This window comes from Stylophora pistillata, chromosome 3 (genome assembly GCF_964205215.1).
Source record: "Stylophora pistillata chromosome 3, jaStyPist1.2, whole genome shotgun sequence".
Lineage (NCBI taxonomy): Eukaryota > Metazoa > Cnidaria > Anthozoa > Scleractinia > Pocilloporidae > Stylophora > Stylophora pistillata.
The window spans coordinates 8712196-8736993 of record NC_142521.1 but is presented as its reverse complement, the minus strand read 5'-3'; the positions used below and the strand labels follow the sequence as shown (position 1 = coordinate 8736993).

Sequence of the window (24798 nt, the reverse complement as noted above, 5' to 3'; positions counted from 1 at the left end):
ACACAATATGTGTGGGACTTTGATCCATTTAGGGATTTCATTAGCCATCTAATGGGGTCACAGGAAAGCCACCCGTTTAGGCAAATTGTAGACAGCTCATTGGGGGACATATCATAGGGTGAAATTAATTCGTCATACTTTACTGAGTAAAACAAATCTTTAAATTTCTCAATGGATGATGCAGGAGGCTGGTGTACTGTTCCTGGAATGTCATACGGAGCTGCAAACCATTTAATCTCTTTCTGAACTGTATTCTTAATTGATTTGGCACTGTTAAGCTTGAGCATGGTTTGCAATGAGGGGATATCAAAGCAGCCTTGCACATTTTCAGCATATACAAATCTTCCATTCATAAGCTGATTCTTGCGGGCAATGCCCTCTTTCCACTTCAGAAGTTGGTTTTCTGGAGGGAGAAACTTCAGGGTGAAGGGGTCTGTCACTTGTAATGGTACGGTGTTCTCGGTTAGGCGGGTTCTTTCCACACTCCTTGTTGGAGGAAGCCAACATTCATATGCAGCTCCTCTGCTAAACAACCTAATACTTTCGAGACTAAATCTCTTTGAGTTTTCCTTCAGTAGTTTGACCTAAGTAAACACATTTGTAGTGTATTGTTAATATTGTACTGATAAAGACAACTTTTAACTACCTTTTCGTCTGATCATACTTTGAATTATATAGTGAATACAAGTCAGTTACGCATTACTTCTGCAAACAGTGTATGCGGCTTCTGCATTATTAAGCAACTAGGAATATTACAACTCCTCACTGGATGGGATGCTAAGGCATCTAACCCTAAACCTCTTCCCCCTGTATCTGATTATTTAGATTTTCACAAATAAATTTTCAGCCCATTTTTACACCTAGATCTAGCCTGTGTGACAGGCATTCAAAGGAGAGGGTCCAAAGGGAGAAGTGTGTGTGTGTGTGTGTGTGTGTGTCTGTGTGTGTGTGTGTGTGTGTGTGTGTCTGTGTGTGTGTGTGTGTGTGTGTGTGTGTGTGTGTGTGTGTGTGTGTGTGTGTGTGTGTGTATGTGTGTGTGTGCGTGAGAAGGAGACGGTTTGGAAATAATTCCCACTCTCTCTTCCTGTGGTGCATGCATACAGGCCAGGGACCCAGTTCAGGATGTTGAATTGTAATTGCCTTTGTTTATGGAATGTGAAATTTTCCAGTGAATGTCATTTGCCCACAAAATCTTTTTCCTACGGTGTCATGAATATTCATTATGTAAATTTTAACCCTCATTAAAATTCACAACTGTTCAAAAATGATTCTTACCTCAATTTGACTGTTTGCCATTACGTGAGCGAGCGGGAAAACTGGAGAAGCAAGACTTATCTTTAGAACTTTGGGCTCGAAAGCACTAATAGTTGGACGATTTTCCCGCGAAAGTCTCGAAAAAAGATAATGTGCAAGATTTCTAAACAGCGGTATCTCATTAATTAAATCATGTAATTGACACCGAAGTTATGTATTCTTTCCGGTGCAATTCCTGAATTTAATAGTTGAAAGCGTTAAAGGCAGGAAAAGCACCGGGTCTAAAGCGCGTTCAGAACGGGAGCTGTGAGCAAAATAACGTCGTTAGTGAAGATCGAAGGCTTTGGGCTGAAGGAAGAAAGGTTATCGCGTTCGGCGTTTACATTTTTCACCGCTGGAAGTCGACCAATCGGCCCGGTGCAATTCCTGTATTTAAGACTTGCGTTACAGAAAGGAATTGCACCAAGAGCGAAACGTTTGCAAAGAGAACATATGACACAGCCAGTCGATTAAGGAACGAAAACTGCTCGATACTGAAGCGAAAACAAATATTATTGCTGTTTCAGGGGTGAATTTTCGACCATGAATAACGAACGGTAGGTAGCAAATCCACGCCATAAATTTACCCCTTTACCGAAGTAGATTTGACCCGAAAATTTCTTTTCCAGCGATAATATAAAGGTTTGTGTTTATTTGATTTGAAAAAAGCAAAGATTTTTAATGCTAACATAACTTTCGACCACAAATGCTTACGTGATCTTCAAGTCTCTTGAGCACAACAGCGTGACTAATGCTATTTTTAACTTCCAATCACAGTTCGGTGCAATTCCTGTATTTAGCTGCAAGTCTTAAAACGCGAGAGGACATCTTTAGACTCCTATTATCCCCTGAATTTAATTTTTTTTCTTCCGGGGCTTTGCAGCCGCGCGCTTTTCACTTAGCCGCCACGCCTGCATGACGCCTGAAGTGTCACGCGGTGTAACGTGCAAACCGGGAAGTCGCCCACCTCCGGAAGAAAGCGAAAGAGACGCACATGGCTGGGTTGAGATCTATTCTTGTCCTCATCACGTATGCGTCGATTTTTCTCCACGTTTCTTGTGTATGGGACATCTACACTTCCAGATTCAAGCAATTTTCGCATATCAAGAGTAAAACCCCCAGCGAAGTGCAGGAACAAGCCGTGAGCGACCTAATTGCTCGTCTGATTCCAAAGTACGCCTCCAAGTTTGTCATTAAGGTGAACTCTAGTCTTGGACCGCATCCAGATCTGGACACTTTTGAATACGTCTCCGATACCAAAGAGGGAAAACTTGTGATAACTGGAACAACAGGTGTTGCTGCAGCTCTGGGATTTCAGCACTTTCTCAAATACAGCTGTCACGCACATATTTCATGGAGTGGTGATCAGTTGAAGATACCAGAACCATTTCCTGTTGTGCAACAACCTGTTATAGTTACCAGTCCAAACAGGTGTGTAATGCCTGCCTCACCCACTCTTCATGGCCTAGAATAGGACATGTACTGTGAAGAGACACACCTCGTCAGCTTTTAAATTGGGCCTTAAATTCTTGTCACTAGTTTTTGGACGTTTAAATAACCTTGTTAGGAAAAAATTGTTATAGGTGAATCATGAGCTTACCAATTTAGATTATTAAGTAGCAATTTAAATGGAAAGTAGCTCATGATGTAGTGCCAGACTGCTGTGTGGGAGGTCGAAGGTGCGAACCCCAGGCCGGATTAACACCCCTTAAACGACGCGAGGAGAATGTGTTGCCTTTGCTATGACATCTGCAAATAGTAAGACTTTCTTGTATTCTCGGATGAGGAATATAAACTGTACGCCCCATCTCCTGCATCTTCTCTGTATTGGTTAGCAGGGGATGTTAAAGAACCCCGTGTTCTGTGGTGTTGTGGTCTGGATTTGTTATTGCGTAGACATCTTAAAGATCCATCATAAGTACTTTCTACATGTATATAGAACGAGATGGGAGCATCAAAGGAACGAAATTGATAAGTACATGTACCTGACTGTAAATGAAACTCTTTTTTTTATGTGGATTTAACCGAATTGTAAAATAGAAAAATAAGTGAAATATCACAACTTCCACACCCTCAAAGTGTTACCGTGTATACCATATTCTTGATCAATTTACTTCTGTCAGATTTCGCTATTACCAGAATGTGTGCACTGTGAGTTACTCTTTTGTTTGGTGGAACTGGACTCGGTGGGAGCGTGAATTAGACTGGATGGCCATGAATGGCATAAATCTGCCACTGGCATTCAACGGACAGGAAGCAATCTGGCAAAAAGTCTATTTGAGAGTGGGTCTCACTGAACAGGAGCTTGATCAGCATTTTGGAGGACCTGCCTTCCTGGCATGGTATGAGCACAGTGAATGAAGTGACTTTTAATATTTGTAGACTGTCACAATAGTCTCTTTGTACTTAAATCATTCTTGTAATTTGTGCATTCTTTGAGTAAGCACCTCTTGCACTGACCAAAATGTTAACTACGCACCCCCTCTAAATGAGCTGCCTCAAGCACTTCCACATCTTTATGGATGATTAAATCATATTGTACGGAATAAGAAACTAAGCCATCCCTCTCCCTGAGATGAGGGTCTCCTTCAATTTGGGAGCACACCAAGTCTGATCCTTTATTTAAAATAGGAAATGCTGAAGGTGCTAACTCAAGGACTTATGGTACTTCTGTTCGGGGGACACAAACTTTGGTCTAGACCAAAGCAAATAATACCCTTACATTCTCTAAATCTGTTACTTCTGAAACCTTTGGTCAGGGGACAATGTTTTCCCATACATAAAAGTTCCAGTGTCCAAGAACAACTATTGTGGGAAAAATGAAAAAAGATTTATGCCTTAGCACTTCATTGATGCTACACAGCCAATTCAGGTAAAAATGTCTCTGTGACCTTGTTGCAGGGCAAGAATGGGTAACATGCGTGGCTGGGGAGGCCCACTTTCTTCATCATGGCATACAAATCAGCTGGAACTGCAGCACAAAATCTTGGACAGGATGCGAGCATTTGGTATGACACCTGTGCTGCCAGGTTTTGCAGGACATGTTCCAGAAGGCTTGATCAGAGTATATCCAAAGGCAAATGTTTCAAGACTTAGTGACTGGAGCAAATTCAATAGTACATACTGCTGCACATATCTCTTGGATCCCTCTGACCCTCTTTTTAAGGTAGGTATTACTTTCTAATACTTCAAGTGATGTTATGTATCTACAAAAGAAATTTGTGTATCAAGGCTCAAAGTTGTTTGTTTTGAAAAGATGTAGACACTCTTGGGCCCAGATGTTTGAAAGCTAATTAGCACTAATCCAAGGTAAATTTTATTTGTGGCCTGAAGATGTTAGAATAGCCCATACATCACCACCCGCAGGAATTACAGTGACTACACTTGCATAAAAAGCTTGCATGGTGGGGGACTTACATGTAAATTACATGTGCACAATATTTTTCTCTTTCACATATTTGTTTTACCTGTGCTTAATTTGCATGTAAATTGTACATAATATGACAGATTTACATGCATGTAATGCCACTATTCCTGCTGGTAATATAAGTGGTGCAATAGACTTGAAGAATAGACTTTATTTCAAGAGGGACGTAGCATGTGACAGTAGTTAAACTGATGATCCTGTGGCCCTCTACATCTGTACCCACCCATCCTACCCCAGGGGAGGACATCACTCACACAGTATTCTTGTGCATGGGAAATTAACGTCTCCTACCCTTAACCCTGCAGGAGACGGGACCTCCATTTATTCATCCCTATCTGAGAAGACTAGAATTTCTAACCATTTCTTGATGTTATAGAGAGGTAGCATATTCTTCTAAATTAATTTTAAGTAACGTGTGCTCTCTACATCCTTAAAAGTTTACATACAGAACCCAGAGTTGCCTATCTGCACAGCTGCCTGAGCTTATCTCTGTCTCTCTAGCACTTCACCCTTTCACTTCCAAGAGTGACCAGAAATGATTTTCTCCTTACGATGTGAACACCTTTGTAAATAGGTTGATATTTAAGCTCCATTTATTGTAATGACATACTTTTCAATACTTAATATGTATGTAGATTTCTGTAGTTTTTCCAAATTCATTGTAACATAAGATATGTAGTTTTATCTTATGATGGAATAAAGACTTTTATTATTATTATTATTATTATTATTATTTTTATATAAGATGAAACCATACCTAAGGTCTTCAGTTGAGAGCCTTTCTCAAGTGGAGGGTTAATTTTTCTCTTGTATGGGCCAACCTAGATGGGTGGAAAACATTTTTTTTCTTTTCCACTGGTATGCTTTGTTCGTGCTGTACTTACAGCGTATTACACCTGTTTCAGAAAATTGGTGGATTCTTTATCAATGCACTGATTTCAGAATTTGGCACAGAACATATCTACAATGCTGACACATTCAATGAGATGACTCCACGATCAAGTGATCCTTCATATCTGTCCCGTGCCAGCAAAGCAGTTTATGAAGGAATGCTTGCTGGAGATCCTAATGCCACCTGGCTTATGCAAGGCTGGCTTTTCCAGGACACAGGATTTTGGAAGCCACCACAAATCAAGGCATTGTTACAAGGTAACAGACTAGCAAGTGTTTTTTTAACCATAAACAGCAGTGAAACTTCAAGGAAAAATGTTTACCTAATGGACTTCAGGAAATTGTCATGCTAATTTCTTGGATTCCTTGGGTCAGGTCTTTGTGTATGACTCGTGTCTAAGTCAAGAGTGACTTTTTTGGGTTGATTTTTTTGGACATAAAAGGTCGACTTACACAAATAAATACAGTATACATCAGATGACATGAACATTACACTTACTCTGAGAAGATATGAAAGGCAAGGCTTCCAAATGGAATAAAAATTTCAACTAAATAGATGTCTTCTGGAAAAAAAAAATTGTAGTAAAACCTTTAAAGGAAGCTGCCAAATGATTGCATTTACTTGTTACATAAGTCATGATTGCTGACACTTATTTTCCAGCCAAAAGTGTTCATCATTTGGGATACAGTGATCACCAAATTTTTGACTGAATGAGAGTGAAGAAACATCTGCAGATGGCCAATTGGTAGAAATGATACTAATTTCACCTGAAAAAACTTATTTGTATAAATTGGAGTATGGAAGTCATAATTTGTGAATTCAAGACTGAGATAATTGACTACTTAGCAATAACTGATATTATATACCTATGGCTTGCAATATTAACTGCATTCTCTTTTCTTGAAGGGGTGCCTCAAGGTCAAATGATTGTCCTAGATTTGTATGCAGATGTTCATCCCGTTTGGCAAAGAACAGAGTCCTTTTATGGACAGCCATTCATTTGGTGTATGCTGCACAACTTTGGGGGGAATATTGGTTTCTATGGCAACTTCATAAATGTCACTACAGGTAGTAATTGACATGGAATGTTTTTATTTATGGGGTATAATTGTGAGTAGGATAACCCTGTATCCCAGGGAAATTCAGTTGGGATTGTGTGACACACTTGTTCAAACCCCTAACCAGTTCAGTCTTGCTTTTTATAGGGCATTTGCATGAATGGAGCATTTAACTGAGATAACTCTTGGACAAGGTACCCAGGGAAATTCACCTGGGAGCATGTGACATGCTTCTTTAAACATCCCCTCCCCCCTCCCCCCCTCTTCCATCCTGTTGAAGACTTTTAGTTAATAGCTGTCATACCCAGTTACACAAACTCTGTTTCCAGGGAGGGTATATGAAATAAAATCAGTTAAGAACTTCCTTAATTTAAATCATGGTGTACCATATGAAAATTTATAAGGTGAGCTATGATGATAATGGGTGAAAAAACTATAATTATTTTCTATCAATGAAACCCAAGTGAGAACATTATTTGGCAAATCTTCCTTGACATGCTTCTTCTTTGCAGTCATAGTTATTATGAAACAGTTTTATGTTCATTTATGATCACTGTTCCTAACAGATTGCTGCATCTATCATTATATCAGATACTGGTGTGCCTGTGAATCACAGCACTACTAATATACTTGTTCTGAAAGTTCTCCCCTCTATCCCCTTATCTGCTCTTAACTTTTCTTTGATTCTGCCATTTTTCCAGGACCAGTCAGTGCCCGTACACATAAAGGCTCCACCATGATTGGCACTGGGTTAACGCCAGAAGGAATTGAGCAAAATGATGTTGTCTATGAGCTAATGAATGAGATGGGTTGGAGATCAGAAGCAGTGGATATTCCCTCTTGGGTGAAGGAATATTCCAACAGGAGATATGGTGGCTCTAGCAACTACTCGCTAAATGCTTGGATGCTGCTGACACAAAGTGTTTACAGTTGCAATGATGGACATGCAGATCATGTTCGTTCAGTCATTGTGAACCGTCCATCACTTAACTTGAGCTTCAACCTGTGGTACAAGCCTGAAGATGTGTGGAATGCATGGGATGCGATGATACTTACAGCAGAAACCTTCAATTCAGTGGAACCATTCAGGTGATAATACATTAGCTTTTCATAGTACACATGCACAACACTAGCACTGGTCTTGAAACATGCACTTTTTTCTCAATGCATGGATTCCAATCTTGATTCTATAGAGTGCATGCTTGTGCTAGTTTGAAAATTTACATCCAAGTCAGAGTCCAATCTCTTTGCTTCAACTCGTGCACTTTTGTCTGAGCACAGTCATGTAATGAGCATCAGTTGATTGATATTGTGTCATTTATACCTATCTTGCATTCACTGGTATATATATTTATTATATAAGCATGGGTGTGCAGTGACATGCAGTAGGCATGTTGCACATGTGTTATGCACGGGAACTGTTACACAGATCTAGCCCATTGTTATGCACCAATTTATACAGGCCTGTATGTAATGGATAATTAAGTATTAGTGCTCATCAGGTGGCTTATTTAGCAGGTCATATAATAAGAAGGTCATCAGCATCAGCCGTTCATAATCCCAATGTGCTTACTATAAAATCTCTTCTTCTTACCCAGTCTCGTTAGTAGATTTTTAAACAAAGAACTTGATTAAGGTAGCATAACTGGGATCCTTCTGTTTGAAGATAGATGTGAAGTAGTTTATGATAGATTTTGATCCTTTTTTCTGACATCTTCTTGTTGTTCATTGTGGAGGTATTAACACCTTGAAAAAAAATTTTAATTGACCCTCTAGGCATCCCTTTTCTTTATGATTAGGACATACATACATCAACATTGGGTTATTCTCCAGTTTTAAGATATATTGTCATTACCAGTAACACCTGTAGCTACCAGTACAGCAGGTGCTGTAACAAAAGTTGACCTTTGCGCTCTTTTAAGATATGACCTGGTGGATGTAACGAGACAGTCCCTGCAACTTATTGCCATCACCATCTATGATGAGATGATCGCCGGTTACAAGGCCAAATCAAAATCTGCAGTGCAGACTGCTGCTGCCAAGCTGTTTGAACTATTTGAAGACATGGATACAATTCTGTCATCAAACCAGTACTTCCTGCTTGGACATTGGCTCAACAGTGCTAAGGCCCTTGCAACAAATGCTCAGGAAAGAGAATTATATGAGTACAATGCTCGTAACCAGGTTACTTTGTGGGGTCCTCGTGGGAATATTGATGACTATGCCAATAAGATGTGGGGTGGACTAGTGAACAGTTACTACAAACCACGCTGGGAGCTATTTGCGTCGTACCTTGTTGATGTAATTTCAAATGGAACTTCCTTTAACCGTGATAAGTTTAATGCTGCTGTTTTAGCTCAGGAAACAAAATGGACACATGACACAGCATCCTTTCCAGATGCTCCTGTCGGTGACACTTTGACCATTGCAGAGAAGTTGCATGGAAAGTACAGGCCCAAGAAGTATTTAGTTTTTGCATAATACGTAACAAAATTGAAAAAGTTAAGAGATTTTTTGTTGTTCTTTGGACATCCAAAGTGCATCACTGACAGATAAATGGTCATTGAATAATTCATAGAAATGCAAAATATTGATTGTTTTTAGCACTGTATGGTAATGTAGTCAAGGACTACAATGCACAAAGTTCATATACATGACCTAAAGCCATTTTTTTAAAGAAACTTTTAAATTACTGTCAGTGAAAAGTAGATTATGGTAAAATGTGATATTGCAGTAAAGATTTTTCCTGGTTTTCTCCAAGTTTTTAAAGAAAAGTAATTGTTGTCAAGAAAGACAAGTTCATCATTAAAACATTGTTTTACAATAAGGATTTTTGTGGAGTGGTAAAATCTGAAATACATACAGCGTTATATATTTCATTTTAAAGTTTGTGTCTGTGGCTATAAATTTTTATGTGATGTACATTTTCCGCTTTCCCTGATCCTGACTTGATAGCTGAATTAGCGAAGAAGTTTAGAAATGATCCTTTCCAATAAGACAGAAAAGTGTTACCAGAAGACAACTCTAATCAGCTTATATAGCTTGGTATGTATGCATACAGTAAGTGAATTATAAATAGTAGAATGGTCACCTTTGGGTTTCCTCCATTTGGGAAAAACAAATAAAACTTATGTAAACCCTAGATCCAGATCCCCCGTGACCCCCCTCCCTTTGTAAGCCTTTTTTATCACATTAAGGAAAACACACAACATGGAGGTTGACAGGTCAATGTGGTGACTACCCTCTGTTTGACACAGTGTTTCCCCCCCCCCCCTCCTCGAAATATCCTTGTTGTGGCCCTGTTTGAAGATTTGAAACTCATTTCAGTCCTCAGAACTAGGGCCCACTTTTCCCAGACCCAACTGTGTCCTTTGAACAGGAAATGTTAAGTGATAGTTTATGACCTCTCGAATTACTGCAGAAATAACCGATTAAACGTATTTCACTGACTTTTGAAGGAGGCGCCTTTACCAAAAGGACTGCCACAACATAAAAATTAAAAAAAAGGCTTCTCCCACTCCCAGCCCACTCCACAAGATACTTTTTTTTTGTGCTTTTTTTCGGGATAAATGTAATAAATATTTACGGTGTAGTATGTTTTTTTTTATTTTCCTTTTCCTTTTCTTTAGCGGAACGTAACCTGTCTTTGAGCATTTAGGTTAGTCTGCAAATCAGCAAAAATTAACGCCCCCAAAGTTTCATGTCACGCTAGTTGCACCCTGTCTCGTCCCAATTTCCTCACGCCATCAAAGTTCTCGGTCAATATCGAAAGTGAAACTCACTGCGAGCAGTTTTTGCGTCACGTTGAATTTATCCGTAAAATCTGGATTTCTGAAAGGAAAGATTTGAAACGGTAAGTGCATATTCCGTAGAAAGAGTGGAAAAAACATGTTATGTCTATTCGAGTGATGCGGACTGGAACCAGAAGTGTTGACTTGGACTAAACTTAGAGCTGTGTTCAACACTCTTGCTCGCTTCCGATAATCTCGGTAACCGAGTGGAAATTTCCAAGACGAAGAGAATGTTAGCGGAAAACTACGAAGTTTATTTGAAGTTGGCCCGTCAAGAAAAGAGCCCAAATATATTCTTTAACTCTACATCGCGTGATGTTTACTGCTGATTATTTTTTTCCTTATTCCATCGATGATGATGACACACTTAAGACAGTGAAAATAGTACCTCTTCGTTCATAATGAGCAACAGTTTCTAATTTCTTAGTTTAATATGACTTGATTTATCAGCTTCGTCTCTGGACTGTGAAGGAGAAAAGTCCTCTCAGTCTCTAAGCTGATCTACAATAATCCATTCTAGAATCAAAGCGGAATTTCGTCTGACGCAGGATCATTTGGAAACCAACTCGGTTTACTTGGGTCAGGGGTAAAAACCCTTTCAGAAGGAAAATGAAAAAAGTGTTTAATTAAATGTCAGTGATCCACTCTTCAGAATGTTCTAATCAAGTACAATAAGATTGAAGAAATCTTTGATGGTTTGATACGTAAAGGTCGGTACACACGAGGGGACTAGTCCCTGCGACTAGTCGCAGCGGCCAGTCTCATGCGACTAGTCCCTTTGTGTGAACTACACATTTCTGTGGTCGCAGGGACCAAAATTTGGTCCCTGCGACTGATCGCACGAATTCAAACTGGTTTGAATTCGTGCGACCAGTCGCAGGGATATGTCGCATGGAACAAACGTTTGTCCCTTCGTGTGAACTGTTAGTGCGACCAGTCCCTGCGACTAAACGGTAAATAAGCCAATCACGGGTCAGCATGATGCGTGACTTTCGGTTTTTGTAAACATTGCAGTTTCTATGAATTTTCTCTGACTTCTAGATTTCTACAACTGAAGAATAAAAAACTATTTCTAGTTTTGTAAACATATACAGATGTCTTGGAGCCGTTTTGATGGAATTTTTACCCTATTTGACTCTGTCTGTTAAAAATAAAATAAAAAAAACATAAACGGAACACGTAAAAGCATGAATGATCCGACTGAATAAGTGTAGTTCGTTTGCGTTGATGTTTAATAGTGCTACAAAGAAAAGTTACCAAATTTTAATTGTTTTCGTGTAAGTAAGGTGGCTCGTACCAGTTTCCTCGCGCGGGGAATAGGTCACTCTTGCGTGACGCGCGTGAGAGAAACTTGCGAAAAAAGCGCGAGATCAAAGATGAAAATTCAAAACAAAGATGGCGGCGCGTGGAATTTTTTTTTACTTTTGTGAGAAGTTTACCTAAGAGCTTGTATTTGATGTGTTGAGCGGCCACTGTGAATGCAGGAGATAGAAACTAAGATAACGAAGACAATTTTCGGAGAAGTAACGGTTGCTTCACTTCACATTTAAAAGAAATATTCAACCCTCAAAAAAGAAAGAACAACTTTGAGTTTAAATTTACAAGACATGTTTCGACATTCTCATGTCATCTTCAGTTGCAAATGAGCATTTAACTGTTGTACATTTGAATTTAAATTAAGGTACGTTACAAACTACGTGTCAGGCTTACGTTACATTTGAATGTTAAAAACGCGAAAGATGTAAATAGCGCGCGCTTGACTAGATCAAAAAATAGATAGATAAATAAAAAAAATATAAATAAATAAATGTAATAATAATAAAAATAAATCAAAAGACCAAGGAACAACATAATTAAAAGGAAAGAGACAATTCTAGATGTTTCAATTGCTGATTAAGGATAGGTTTTTCCCACTTAATATGATGCAATGCCTCTTTGATCTTAATTTGGTATTTTAAAGCAGCAGAATCTAAGATTGTGAAACATTCAGTACCACAAGAGTCAAGACAGACCCTTGATGATTGCAGGTGCTTGTAAATATGCGAAGTTTTGTCCGACAAGAGGTGCTCACGAACTCGTGTACAAATGTGGCGAGTGGTCTCACCAATATAACTGACATTACAGCCAGCACATGAAAATTTATATATGACACGCGAACGTAGACCCAGCGGTACTGAATCTTTCACACTGAACATGTTTCTGAGTTTGAATGTACTGAAGACTAACTTAATATCTAAATCAGCTCTACGATAACGTTTGAGTAGTTGTCTTAACTTAGTCTGAGCGATGTTCGAAAACTGACCAACATAGGGAAGTTTATAATAGTGCGCAGAAGGTTTACCGGAGTTAGAAGAGGCGTTCTGCCCAGTAGGAGGATTCTTTTTCTTCGCTAGATACCTGTAAATGATCTTGTCTATGACCCAAGATGGAAAACAATTTTTCCGTAGCAAGAAAATAAGTTTCTTGACATCCAGATGAAAACCAACCCAGGAATTATTGATCTTGTATGCTCTGTCAATCATCGTTCTGACTAAACCTAATTTGTCTATCAAAGGGGCGAAGCTGAAATAATTAGTAAGAAGGCCAGTAAACGTCTTCTTGCGATATACACTAGTGGCGATGGATGTATGATTGTTGTCTAACAATATGTCTAGAAACGATAATTTCTTATCAATTTCCTTTTCCATTGTGAAACGAATACTAGGATGCCTGGCGTTGATATAATCAAAGAACACGAGCGCGTCCTCCTCGCTAGTGAACAAACAAAAGGTGTCATCAACATAGCGTCTGTAGAACAGAACTTCAGAGAATGAACAGTTATCTAGCCAGTTTTTTTCATGATGTCCCATAAAGAGGTTTGCAAGTACTGGAGCAAGTGGGGACCCCATGGCAACCCCATCTATTTGATCATAAAACACACCCTTAAACAAGAAACCAGTCTCAGCTGTTGCGAAGGTAAAAAGCGTTTTTAGGTCAGCGGCGTTTATCTTAAGACCAGGGTTAAATTGATAAATGTATCTGATCGCCAGATCAATACATTCATCAAGAGGTATACTAGTGAACAAACTCTCAACATCGAAAGATACCATGAACTTCCCTGAGGTTGATAACTGGTTGATTTCATGTACAAAAGAAAACGTGTCGCGGACGTTGTATTCACGCGGGACATGTGGCTCTAGAATATTAAACCGATATGAAATCTTGCGACGGCGAAAAAAGAAGAACTCAAGTGAAGGATAATCTACCTGAAGTGGAAGAAGACTTTGAAACTTCAAGGAAAATAATATGATATAGCCAGAAGTCATGTGTAGGATTTTTAAGATGAGCTCGGGAGGCTGTCTTTGACGGCTGTTTAATGATTTTCTTAGCAGTAAACGTCTGCAAACATCAGATCGTAGGTGCTCGCGCGAGCACACGCAATTGTCAGCGGTAGCTAAAACAGATCATGAGCAAATGTCAATCTTATAGAATCCAGATTTTTAAATGCGCGAGAACGCGCGTGGAAATTGCTAAACTCACGAAAGCTATTTCATGAAAACAAGTGCGGTGGCCCCTTTTTTTTTATTGTTCCAATATGATAATAACGTCGAAAGGAATCATCAGAAAAAAAACTAGAAAATTCTACGGAAGGAAATTTGCGATGTGAATGTGTGAAAATTGCCCTTTTTGTAGATTTTCTGAAATTCCGCTCCGTAGAATTTTTTAAAAATCTTTGTGCGTTTTCCTTTTCAAGTGCCAAAAGCAATCACTGAAAAAAATCAGGGGGTCACCGGGTTAGTTTTCGAAATATTTAAGCCACAAGCTAAAAAATGCGTCTGAATAAGCCTATGAAAGCGTTGCCATGGAAACTGCTAATGACGAAATGACACTTATTTTTGGATAACCAATGATTATGTAATTCAACCCCGTAAAAGTATTCAACTGGCCTTGGTCAGTCTTTCTGTTGTATTCTTTCAAAGTTACAAACCATCAAAAAGATGAAAACCGGTACGAGCCACCTTAAGGGACTAGTCCCTGCTACCGGTCCCCTCGTGTAAACCCTTCAAAGACTTGTCGCCGGGACTAGTCGCACGGACCAGTCGCAGGGACTAGTCCTCTCGTGTGTGCCGACCTTTAGAGTTGATTGAGACAGATCAGTCACTTGAGACTTGGGTAAAAACCCTTTCAGGAGATAAAAATAAAATAATGTTCAACTAAATATCTGTCGGTGATAAATAAGTTTTGAGCTGCATTTCGGATCGTTTCAAATATGACTCAGAGTTTTAAATCAGCCCTCAAATCACCAAGATAGCTGACGGCGCATGTTCCATTATTTGGCGGCTCCAGCAAGCGTGATGTTTGATAGTGTTGTGCTAATTGTGTTGAACATGCAGTTATAGAAACCTATGGAATTCACTTATTGAAGGGGGCAAAGAGAGATTAGCAGTTCGTTCAAATAAGTAACAGAATAACCTAATGGCCGTGACGTTATGCAAAAGTATTTCTAGCTAATAGCGTGCATTACTTAGCGATTATTGTTTGTTATCGAAGCAACACAAGACATTGTCCTTCGTTTAAGATGCAATCAGAATTGAATTCTTTGATTAATGGGGCATCATTGATTAGTGCCGTTCCTAAACTATGATGGAGAAGTGGTGTCTTCGTCCGAGCTAATCAATTATAATTCATTCTAGAATCAAAGCGAAACTTCGAATAACGCAGCATGTTTTTGGAAGCCAACTGTTGTTAGAGTTGACTGAGATCAGCCACTTGAGACAGGGGTAAACCCCCTTTCAGAAGAAAAATGAAAATAGCGTTTAATTACATGCATGATTTCAGTGATATACAAGATTTTTACTTCATTCCAGCTGTGAGTGAAACAGTTCTCACGAAAGCCTTCATAACAAAATTAGATTAAATTCTTAGTTTAATGGGGCATCATTAACAGCGTCGTTCTTTAACTTTGATGGAGAAAAGGTCTTTCGGTCGAAGCTGATCAATTATAAAAACTTCGACTGACGCATCATGTCTTTGGAAACCGGCCTACCAATGGTCGAGTTGACTGAAATCAGTCACTTGAGACAGGAGTAAACCCCTTTTTAGTAGGAAAATGAAAATAGTGTTTAATTTTAGTCATAATTAAAAGTTTTGATTCATTCCAGCTGTGAGTGAAACAGTTTTCACGAAAGCTTTCAAACCAGAACCATATCAAAGACCATTAAAGAATCAGCAGTTCGAGATTTTTCTTGAAATCATTGAAGTCTGACACTCATTAAGGAAAGAGGCTATTTATAGATACACATAGATGATTAAAACATACATATAACGTCTGTCTTGAACGCAATTTTCCAACCGATCATTAAGAGAAAATGATCGTCTTGGGGCTGTTCTATTGCAGAGGCAGATCACCTTGAGGGTCTGGGGCCATGCGGCGTCGGTTTTTTTACCCTTTATATTGATTGTTAAAATATTTGCTGTAATTTTTTAATTATAGACTAGTGAGCAGCACTTCTGCAAACAGTAGTTGTAAAACTTGTATTTTCCTACGCGTTTCGTCTAACTGTCGTAGACTTCTTCAGGGAGTTTTACAAGTATGACTAAACGCCTGTATTTATAAGCCAAAGTTACAGGGGCCGATGACCGTAAAGGCTTGGCCGGACTTACGAACAGGAACAGGAGAAGTTGTGAAAAATTTGTGAAAAATTTAACACGTGTAAGGCAAGGTGAGAAAAATATTTTGGGGGCCACGGTTTTAGCTAAAACCGTGGCCCCCAAAAACTTACTTACATAGATTAGCTATTGTCACAGTTTTCTTGTAACACACAGTACAATCTAAGTCTGTCAGAATATAACTGATATCCTTCTTAATACGGGCGTGACTGCAGTTGAACGTAGTCTTAAAGGCAAGAGTCCTGCTTGGCCGAGATCTATGTTTAGGTGGCCGGGAGATCTACGTCTCCCTGTCTTGGTAACGCACACCGTGAAACAGCGGCAGCAAAAACTTAAAAGGATAGCCTCTAAGTTGCAGTCGCTTCCAAAACTTATCCCAAGTCTCACAGAAAGACTTAAAGGAAGAACTGTTTCTAGCATATCTCATAAGCTCCCCTTTTATAAAAGCTTTCTTGTCGCTAGAGGGGTGAAACTACGTACTCGAATGGTATATAGAGATATTTGTTAAGAGGCTTCTGATAGGTAAAAAATTGCAGCACGCTTGAGGAATTATCCCTATACAGACAAAGATCTAGAAAAGAAATACTACTGTCGCTCATACAATGAGTAAGCTTGATTCGATCATTAGCCTTAAAGGCTCTCGACTTGCTCCTTCGCGAAGCAAGGGCTCCCAAAACTCCACTACTGATTGAGCTCGCAAGAATTGTATTCAACAATAACTATTTATCATCTGAATTCAGTCCGGATATTTTTCACCAAGTGTTTGGTATTGCTATGGGCACTCCTTTCGCCGTCACAGTCGCAAACGCTTTTATGCATTTCCACGAAAAAGATATTGTGGCGCAGTGACTCTAAAATTTCTCGTGCTCTATAAGCGTTTCATTGATGACATTTTTGTTATTTGGTGTGGACCCAGGGATACCCTCCTGAAATTTCTTGGTGCTCTTAATACCAAGAAATTTCAGGAGGGTATCCCTGGGTCCACACCAAATAACAAAAATGTCATCAATGAAACGCTTATAGAGCACGGGAAATTGAGAGTACTGAGCCAAAATATCTTTTTCGTGGAAATACATAAAAGCGTTTGCGACTGTGACGGCGAAAGGAGTGCCCATAGCAATACCAAACACTTGGTGAAAAATATCCGGACTGAATTCAGATGATAAATAGTTATTGTTGAATACAATTCTTGCGAGCTCAATCAGTAGTGGAGTTTTGGGAGCCCTTGCTTCGCGAAGGAGCAAGTCGAGAGCCTTTAAGGCTAATGATCGAATCAAGCTTACTCATTGTATGCGCGACAGTAGTATTTCTTTTCTAGATCTTTGTCTGTATAAGGATAATTCCTCAAGCGTGCAGCAATTTTCTACGTATCAGAAGCCTCTTAACAAATATCTCTCACATACCATTCGAGTACGTCGTTTCACCCCTCTAGCGACAAAAAAGCTTTTATAAAAGGGGAGCTTATGAGATATGCTAGAAACAGTTCTTCCTTTAAGTCTTTCTGTGAGACTTGGGATAAGTTTTGGAAGTGACTGCAACTTAGAGGCTATCCTTTTAAGTTTTTACTGCCGCTGTTTCACGGTGTGCGTTACCAAGACAGGGAGACGTAGATCTCCCGGCCGCCTTAACATAGATCTCGGCCAAGCAGGACTCTTGCCTTTAAGACTACGTTCAACTGCAGTCACGCCCGTATTAAGAAGGATATCACTTATATTCTGACTGACTTAGATTGTACTGTGTGTTACAAGAAAACTGTGACAATAGCTAATCTATGCAAGTAAGTTTTGGGGGGCCACGGTTTTAGCTAAAACCGTGGCCCCAAAATTATTTTTCTCACCTTGCCTTACACGTGTTAAATTTTTCACAAATTTTTCACAACTTCGCCTGTTCCTGTTCGTAAGTCCGGCCAAGCCTTTACGGTCATCGGCCCCTGTAACTTTGGCTTATAAATACAGGCGTTTAGTCATACTTGTAAAACTCCCTGAAGAAGTCTACGACAGGTAGACGAAACGCGTAGGAAAATACAAGAAGTTTTACAACTACTGTTCGCAGAACTGCTGCTCACTAGTTTATAATTAAAAAATTGCATTGGTCGACTGTCGTCTTCGCCTTGATTTAAGCGATCAGGGAAAATTTTAGTAAGCCTGAATGTAGTAAGAGTTGTTGCCGTTATCCTGTTTTTTATCGCTCTCTATGGAGCAAGCTGTAAGTGATGTGTATGGCTTGAGATTAGGGCGAGACAAGAACGACGTAGGGGTCTATGACAATGATCGTTACTCCAAAATCAGGTTTCCGAATAAGGAATGGAACTGAATAAATGATTTTTCGGTAAATGCGCTCGACCTTTTAATTTACTATCTTTGGTTACAATGAATATATGCAGTTCATATATTTTGAACTGCGGTATTCAGATACGTATCATGCACGATCCTCGCAGTAGAGAGCGCTATTTATGCAATAGAAATCAGGCCTGTACGGGATTCTTACTATCTTTCTCCACATCTTAAATCCTGACTTTCGTATCTGGTCCATAGTGAGTCACGAGGATCGAACCCGAACGAGAACAGTTCGAAAATAAAACGGAAACCTGATTTTGGAGTATCCATTTGAGTCCCGACTGTGACTGTTCCTGTAGGTTCATTATTTCAGTGACTTCTTCCTTTATTTTTAGAGGTGAGGGCTGGTGCAGAGAAAGAGGGAGTGTCAGCACAGGGGTGGAAAAAGTCAACCTTCTCAAAAACTTATTTATTGAATATCGGTGATTCAAATATTGGTGGGCTTTTCAGAGGGCCGTTCACTCAATTCTTGCCTTCAGGGGTGGTGTGGAGACTCTATTTTAAAAGGAAATGCAGTTACTCTATCTCAAGTTATTTTATTTTGAACTTTTTCATGCCTTCGCTAATAAAGGTAATCCAACAAAGTAGGAGACAATTTTTTTTAATAGTTATGCTTGTTTTCACAGCTGCCAAATCAATGTAAAAAATGACATCTCATGTCTACACCAGAGAACAGCTAAACTATTTCAGGATTTGTCACATCGTCACTAACATCCTGCCTCAGGAACTAAGATCCATTTTTAAACAAGAATGGGACAGTCGTTACCGATTAACTCTAGCAGAGTGGAATGATACACCCCAAAACGGACAGGCTTTCTACAACAACGAGTCCAAAAAGAGCAAGTCAAAAATTGCCAGACAAATGGCAAACGTTATCAGCGGTAATAGGGAAAAGTGGGATTGTACAACACTCTTTTTTGCAATTCTTTACTCCGATTCTATTGGCTCCGGACTTAGTGCAGCAACTCGCTCGAATGTAGATGATCTCAGAGAGATTCGTAATGAAGAATTTGCTCACATGCCGCAGGGTGATTTGTCCGATCTACGGTTCAGGCTTGCTGTTCGCAGAATTGAGATTGCATTTAAGCAACTTGGTTTGCAAACTTCGCAGATTCGAGCCATTTGTGAAAAGAAGAGTTTCCAGACTGATGAGGTTAAAAGTCTTACGGAAAAAGTTCAGCATCTCCTCCAAGAACTTCAAGAAACTCAAAACAAACTAGAAACATCAGAAAATCAACTCCAGATCCTTGAAGCTCAATTGAAAAACGAAGCTCCATCCTTTTGTAATCTTCCACCCAAACCATTACACGAAATTGCACCACGCAATGGCGAGGTTGCTCAAATAACGAAGCAGTTGGATGAACTGAGAGAAGCGAACGAAAACAGTTTAAGCTTCCTGTACATTACTGGTAATCCTGGAAGTGGCAAATCTCAGCTGGCTGGTCTGGTCGCTAAGAAGTTTTACGACAAAGAAAGCGCCCCCTCGTTTGTGATGACTTTGAATGCCGAAAATTCACAAACTCTATTGGAATCGTACGTTTCACTGGCGCGTCAGGTCAAGTGTTCAGAGTACGACATTACTGACACTCACAGTTCCCAAGATACGAAGAACGACAAAAAGATCAAGAATCTCAAAGATTTGATTGCAACAAAATTGCACCGTTATGCATCCTGGCTCATGGTGGTTGACAATGTGACAAGTGTTTCTGCCATACACACCTTTCTACCTCAATCAGGGAATGAACAGTGGAATAAAGGGCAGTTACTCATCACAACACAGGATACCTCGTCTATCCCTTCTACTTGCTCATTTATTTCGCATGTCTCCATAATGAAAGGAATGGAGCCACTCGATGCAAAGTGTTTTCTAGCAAATATCTCCGGCTTGGAGGACTCCGAAATGGAAGATAGAGTTGCGAAGGCGTTAGATTACCAACCCCTTGCTCTTGCCAGCGCAGGCACTTATGTGAAGAAGATCCGTGAGAGTAAGGTGGCTTCTGACTTTGGCTGGAAGGAGTATCTAGACAAGCTAACAAGAGGAATGCGAACCCTCACTGAAAAGGAACTGACAAAGACAAATCCAAGCTACAGCAAGTCCATGACTGCAGCAACGAAGCTGGCCGTCGAGAAAGCGATTGGCAGTGGCGGCATTATGAAGAATGCGTTTACTTTCCTATCCCTCTGTGCTCACCAAGCATTGCCTCTCGATATCCTCATAAATTTTGTATTGAATATTGATAAGCAAGTGGAGAGAGAAGAACTTGCTGTTCAGATCCAGGGCTACTCACTGCTGTTGCTCGAAAAAAGAGAAAATGGCGTTTTTATCGGTGTGCATCAAGTCACTCATGAAGTTATTAAATCTGTAATTTGCGAGAGTCAGGACCATCCTGATTTCGCCCAAGCTGTTCATGGTGCTGTAACAGCATACAACCAGTACATAGACAGTAAACTACCAGAAACCTGGCACGAGCAAAACTCTAATGCAGCGAGCAAACAACTCGTTCCGCACTTGAAAGCTTTGGCCACAAATGTTAAAGACGTTTTTGGCACACCAGTAAAATTGCGAGTTCTTGGAGTAAAAGCATCAGCTGTGCTAAATAATTTTGAACGGTTTGGTAGAATTTGCTTGAATCACTGCGAACTCCTCGTTGCTAAGATGTACTATGACATTTCCTTGAAACTGTTTGAACTAAGTAGTGATAAAGAATTAAACAAAACAGCCATTTTGCTAAATGTGGGAACTGTACAATTCAGGATGGGTGAACTGCAACAGGCCAAAGAGAGTTATGAGCGTGCTCTAGAAATTCAAATAAATAAGCTTGGACCCGACCATGTTCATGTCGCAGGTACTTACAATAACTTGGGTAACGTACAGCGTACATTAGGTGACCTGCAACAGGCCAAGCAGAGTTATGAGCGTGCTCTAGAAATTCAAATAAAGAAGCTTGGACCCGACCATGTTGTTGTCGCAAGTACTTACAATAACTTGGGTAATGTACAGAGTACATTAGGTGACCTGCAGCAGGCCAAGGACAGTTATGAGCGTGCTCTAGAAATTCAAATAAAGAAGCTTGGACCCGACCATGTTGATGTCGCAGGTACTTACAATAACTTGGGTAACGTACAGCGTACATTAGGTGACCTGCAACAGGCCAAGGAGAGTTATGAGCGTGCTCTAGAAATTCAAATAAAGAAGCTTGGACCCGACCATGTTGATGTCGCAAGTACTTACAATAACTTGGGTAATGTACAGAGTACATTAGGTGACCTGCAACAGGCCAAGGACAGTTATGAGCGTGCTCTAGAAATTCAAATAAAGAAGCTTGGACCCGTCCATGTTAATGTCGCAGGTACTTACAATAACTTGGGTATTGTACAGAGTACATTAGGTGACCTGCAACAGGCCAAGGAGAGTTATGAGCGTGCTCTAGAAATTCAAATAAAGAAGCTTGGACCCGACCATCTTGATGTCGCAAGTACTTACAATAACTTGGGTAATGTACAGAGTACATTAGGTGACCTGCAAAAGGCCAAGGAGAGTTATGAGCGTGCTCTAGAAATTAAAATAAAGAAGCTTGGACCCGACCATGTTTATGTCGTAGGTACTTACTATAACTTGGGTAATGTACAGAGTACATTAGGTGACCTACAACAGGCCAAGGAGAGTTATGAGCGTGCTCTAGAAATTCAAATAAAGAAGCTTGGACCCGACCATGTTGATGTCGCAGGTACTTACAATAACTTGGGTAGTGTACAGAGTACATTAGGTGACCTGCCACAGGCCAAGGAGAGTTATGAGCGTGCTCTAGAAATTAAAATAGAGAAGCTTGGACCCGACCATTTTGATGTCGCAGGTACTTACAATAACTTAGGTATTGTACAGAGAACATTTGGTGACCTGCAACAGGCCAAGGAGAGTTATGAGCGTGCTCTAGAAATTCAAATAAAGAAGCTTGGACCCGACCATGTTGATGTCGCAAGTACTTACTATAACTTGGGTATTGTACAGGGAAGATTAGGTGACCTGCAACAGGCCAAGGACAGTTATGAGCGTGCTCTAGAAATTCAAATAAAGAAGCTTGGACCCGACCATGTTGATGTCGCAGGTACTTACAATAACTTGGGTAATGTACAGAGAAGATTTGGTGACCTGCAACAGGCCAAGGAGAGTTATGAGCGTGCTCTAGAAATTCAAATAAAGAAGCTTGGACCCGACCATGTTGATGTCGCAGGTACTTACAATAACTTAGGTATTGTACAGAGAACATTTGGTGACCTGCAACAGGCCAAGGAGAGTTATGAGCGTGCTCTAGAAATTCAAATAAAGAAGCTTGGACCCGACCATGTTGATGTCGCAGGTACTTACAATAACTTAGGTATTGTACAGAGAACATTTGGTGACCTGCAACAGGCCAAGGAGAGTTATGAGCGTGCTCTAGAAATTCAAATAAAGATGCTTGGACCCGACCATGTTGATGTCGCAGGTACTTACAATAACTTAGGTATTGTACAGAGAACATTTGGTGACCTGCAACAGGCCAAGGAGAGTTATGAGCGTGCTCTAGAAATTCAAATAAAGATGCTTGGACCCGACCATGTTGATGTCGCAGGTACTTACAATAACTTGGGTAATGTACAGAGTACATTAGGTGACCTGCAACAGGCCAAGGACAGTTATGAGCGTGCTCTAGAAATTCAAATAAAGAAGCTTGGACCCGACCATGTTGATGTCGCAAGTACTTACTATAACTTGGGTATTGTACAGGGAAGATTAGGTGACCTGCAACAGGCCAAGGAGAGTTATGAGCGTGCTCTAGAAATTCAAATAAAGAAGCTTGGACCCGACCATGTTGATGTCGCAGGTACTTACAATAACTTAGGTATTGTACAGAGAACATTTGGTGACCTGCAACAGGCCAAGGAGAGTTATGAGCGTGCTCTAGAAATTCAAATAAAGATGCTTGGACCCGACCATGTTGATGTCGCAGGTACTTACAATAACTTAGGTATTGTACAGAGAACATTTGGTGACCTGCAACAGGCCAAGGAGAGTTATGAGCGTGCTCTAGAAATTCAAATAAAGATGCTTGGACCCGACCATGTTGATGTCGCAGGTACTTACAATAACTTGGGTAATGTACAGAGTACATTAGGTGACCTGCAACAGGCCAAGGAGAGTTATGAGCGTGCTCTAGAAATTCAAATAAAGAAGCTTGGACCGGACCATGTTGATGTCGCAAGTACTTACAATAACTTGGGTAATGTACAGAGTACATTAGGTGACCTGCAACAGGCCAAGGAGAGTTATGAGCGTGCTCTAGAAATTCAAATAAAGAAGCTTGGACCCGACCATGTTGATGTCGCAAGTACTTACTATAACTTGGGTATAGTACAGGGAAGATTAGGTGACCTGCAACAGGCCAAGGAGAGTTATGAGCGTGCTCTAGAAATTCAAATAAAGAAGCTTGGACCCGACCATGTTGATGTCGCAAGTACTTACAATAACTTGGGTAATGTACAGAGTACATTAGGTGACCTGCAACAGGCCAAGGACAGTTATGAGCGTGCTCTAGAAATTCAAATAAAGAAGCTTGGACCCGATCATGTTGATGTCGCAAGTACTTACAATAACTTGGGTAATGTACAGAGTACATTAGGTGACCTGCAACATGCCAAGCAGAGTTATGAGCGTGCTCTAGAAATTCAAATAAAGAAGCTTGGACCCGACCATGTTGATGTCGCAAGTACTTACAATAACTTGGGTATAGTACAGGGAAGATTAGGTGACCTGCAACAGGCCAAGGACAGTTATGAGCGTGCTCTAGAAATTCAAATAAAGAACCTTGGACCCGACCATGTTGATGTCGCAAGTACTTACAATAACTTGGGTAATGTACAGAGTACATTAGGTGACCTGCAACAGGCCAAGGACAGTTATGAGCGTGCTCTAGAAATTCAAATAAAGAAGCTTGGACCCGACCATGTTGATGTCGCAAGTACTTACAATAACTTGGGTATAGTACAGGGAAGATTAGGTGACCTGCAACAGGCCAAGGAGAGTTATAAGCGTGCTCTAGAAATTCAAATAAAGAAGCTTGGACCCGACCATGTTGATGTCGCAAGTACTCACAACAACTTGGGTATTGTACAGAGTACATTAGGTGACCTGCAACAGGCTAAGGAGAGTTATGAGCGTGCTCTAGATATTGAAATGTAGAAGGCTGGACCCTTGCGTGCTGATGTTGCAGGTACTTACAATAATTTGGGTATTGTACATGGTACATTTGGTGACCTGCAACAGGCCAAGGAGAGGTATGAGCGTGGTCTAGACGTTTAAATGAAGAAGCGTGTA

General features: G+C 40.2%; 2 protein-coding genes across 2 annotated transcripts; both read left to right on the top strand.

Annotated features, from left to right (window-relative positions):
• Positions 1–1432: 1432 nt before the first annotated feature.
• Positions 1433–9498, top strand: LOC148734397 (alpha-N-acetylglucosaminidase-like). Its single transcript, XM_088753118.1, has 7 exons — positions 1433–2724; positions 3417–3635; positions 4195–4459; positions 5626–5869; positions 6519–6680; positions 7372–7759; positions 8593–9498. The coding sequence occupies exons 1-7, from the start codon at positions 2288–2290 to the stop codon at positions 9149–9151; spliced, it is 2274 nt and encodes a 757-aa protein (XP_088609244.1). The 5' UTR covers positions 1433–2287; the 3' UTR covers positions 9152–9498.
• Positions 9499–10314: 816 nt separating this feature from the next.
• On the top strand, positions 10315–24795 carry LOC148734396 (uncharacterized). The gene is made up of 2 exons (XM_088753113.1): positions 10315–10523; positions 19073–24795. The coding sequence occupies exon 2, from the start codon at positions 19093–19095 to the stop codon at positions 24661–24663; it is 5571 nt and encodes a 1856-aa protein (XP_088609239.1). The 5' UTR covers positions 10315–10523; positions 19073–19092; the 3' UTR covers positions 24664–24795.
• Positions 24796–24798: the final 3 nt, after the last annotated feature.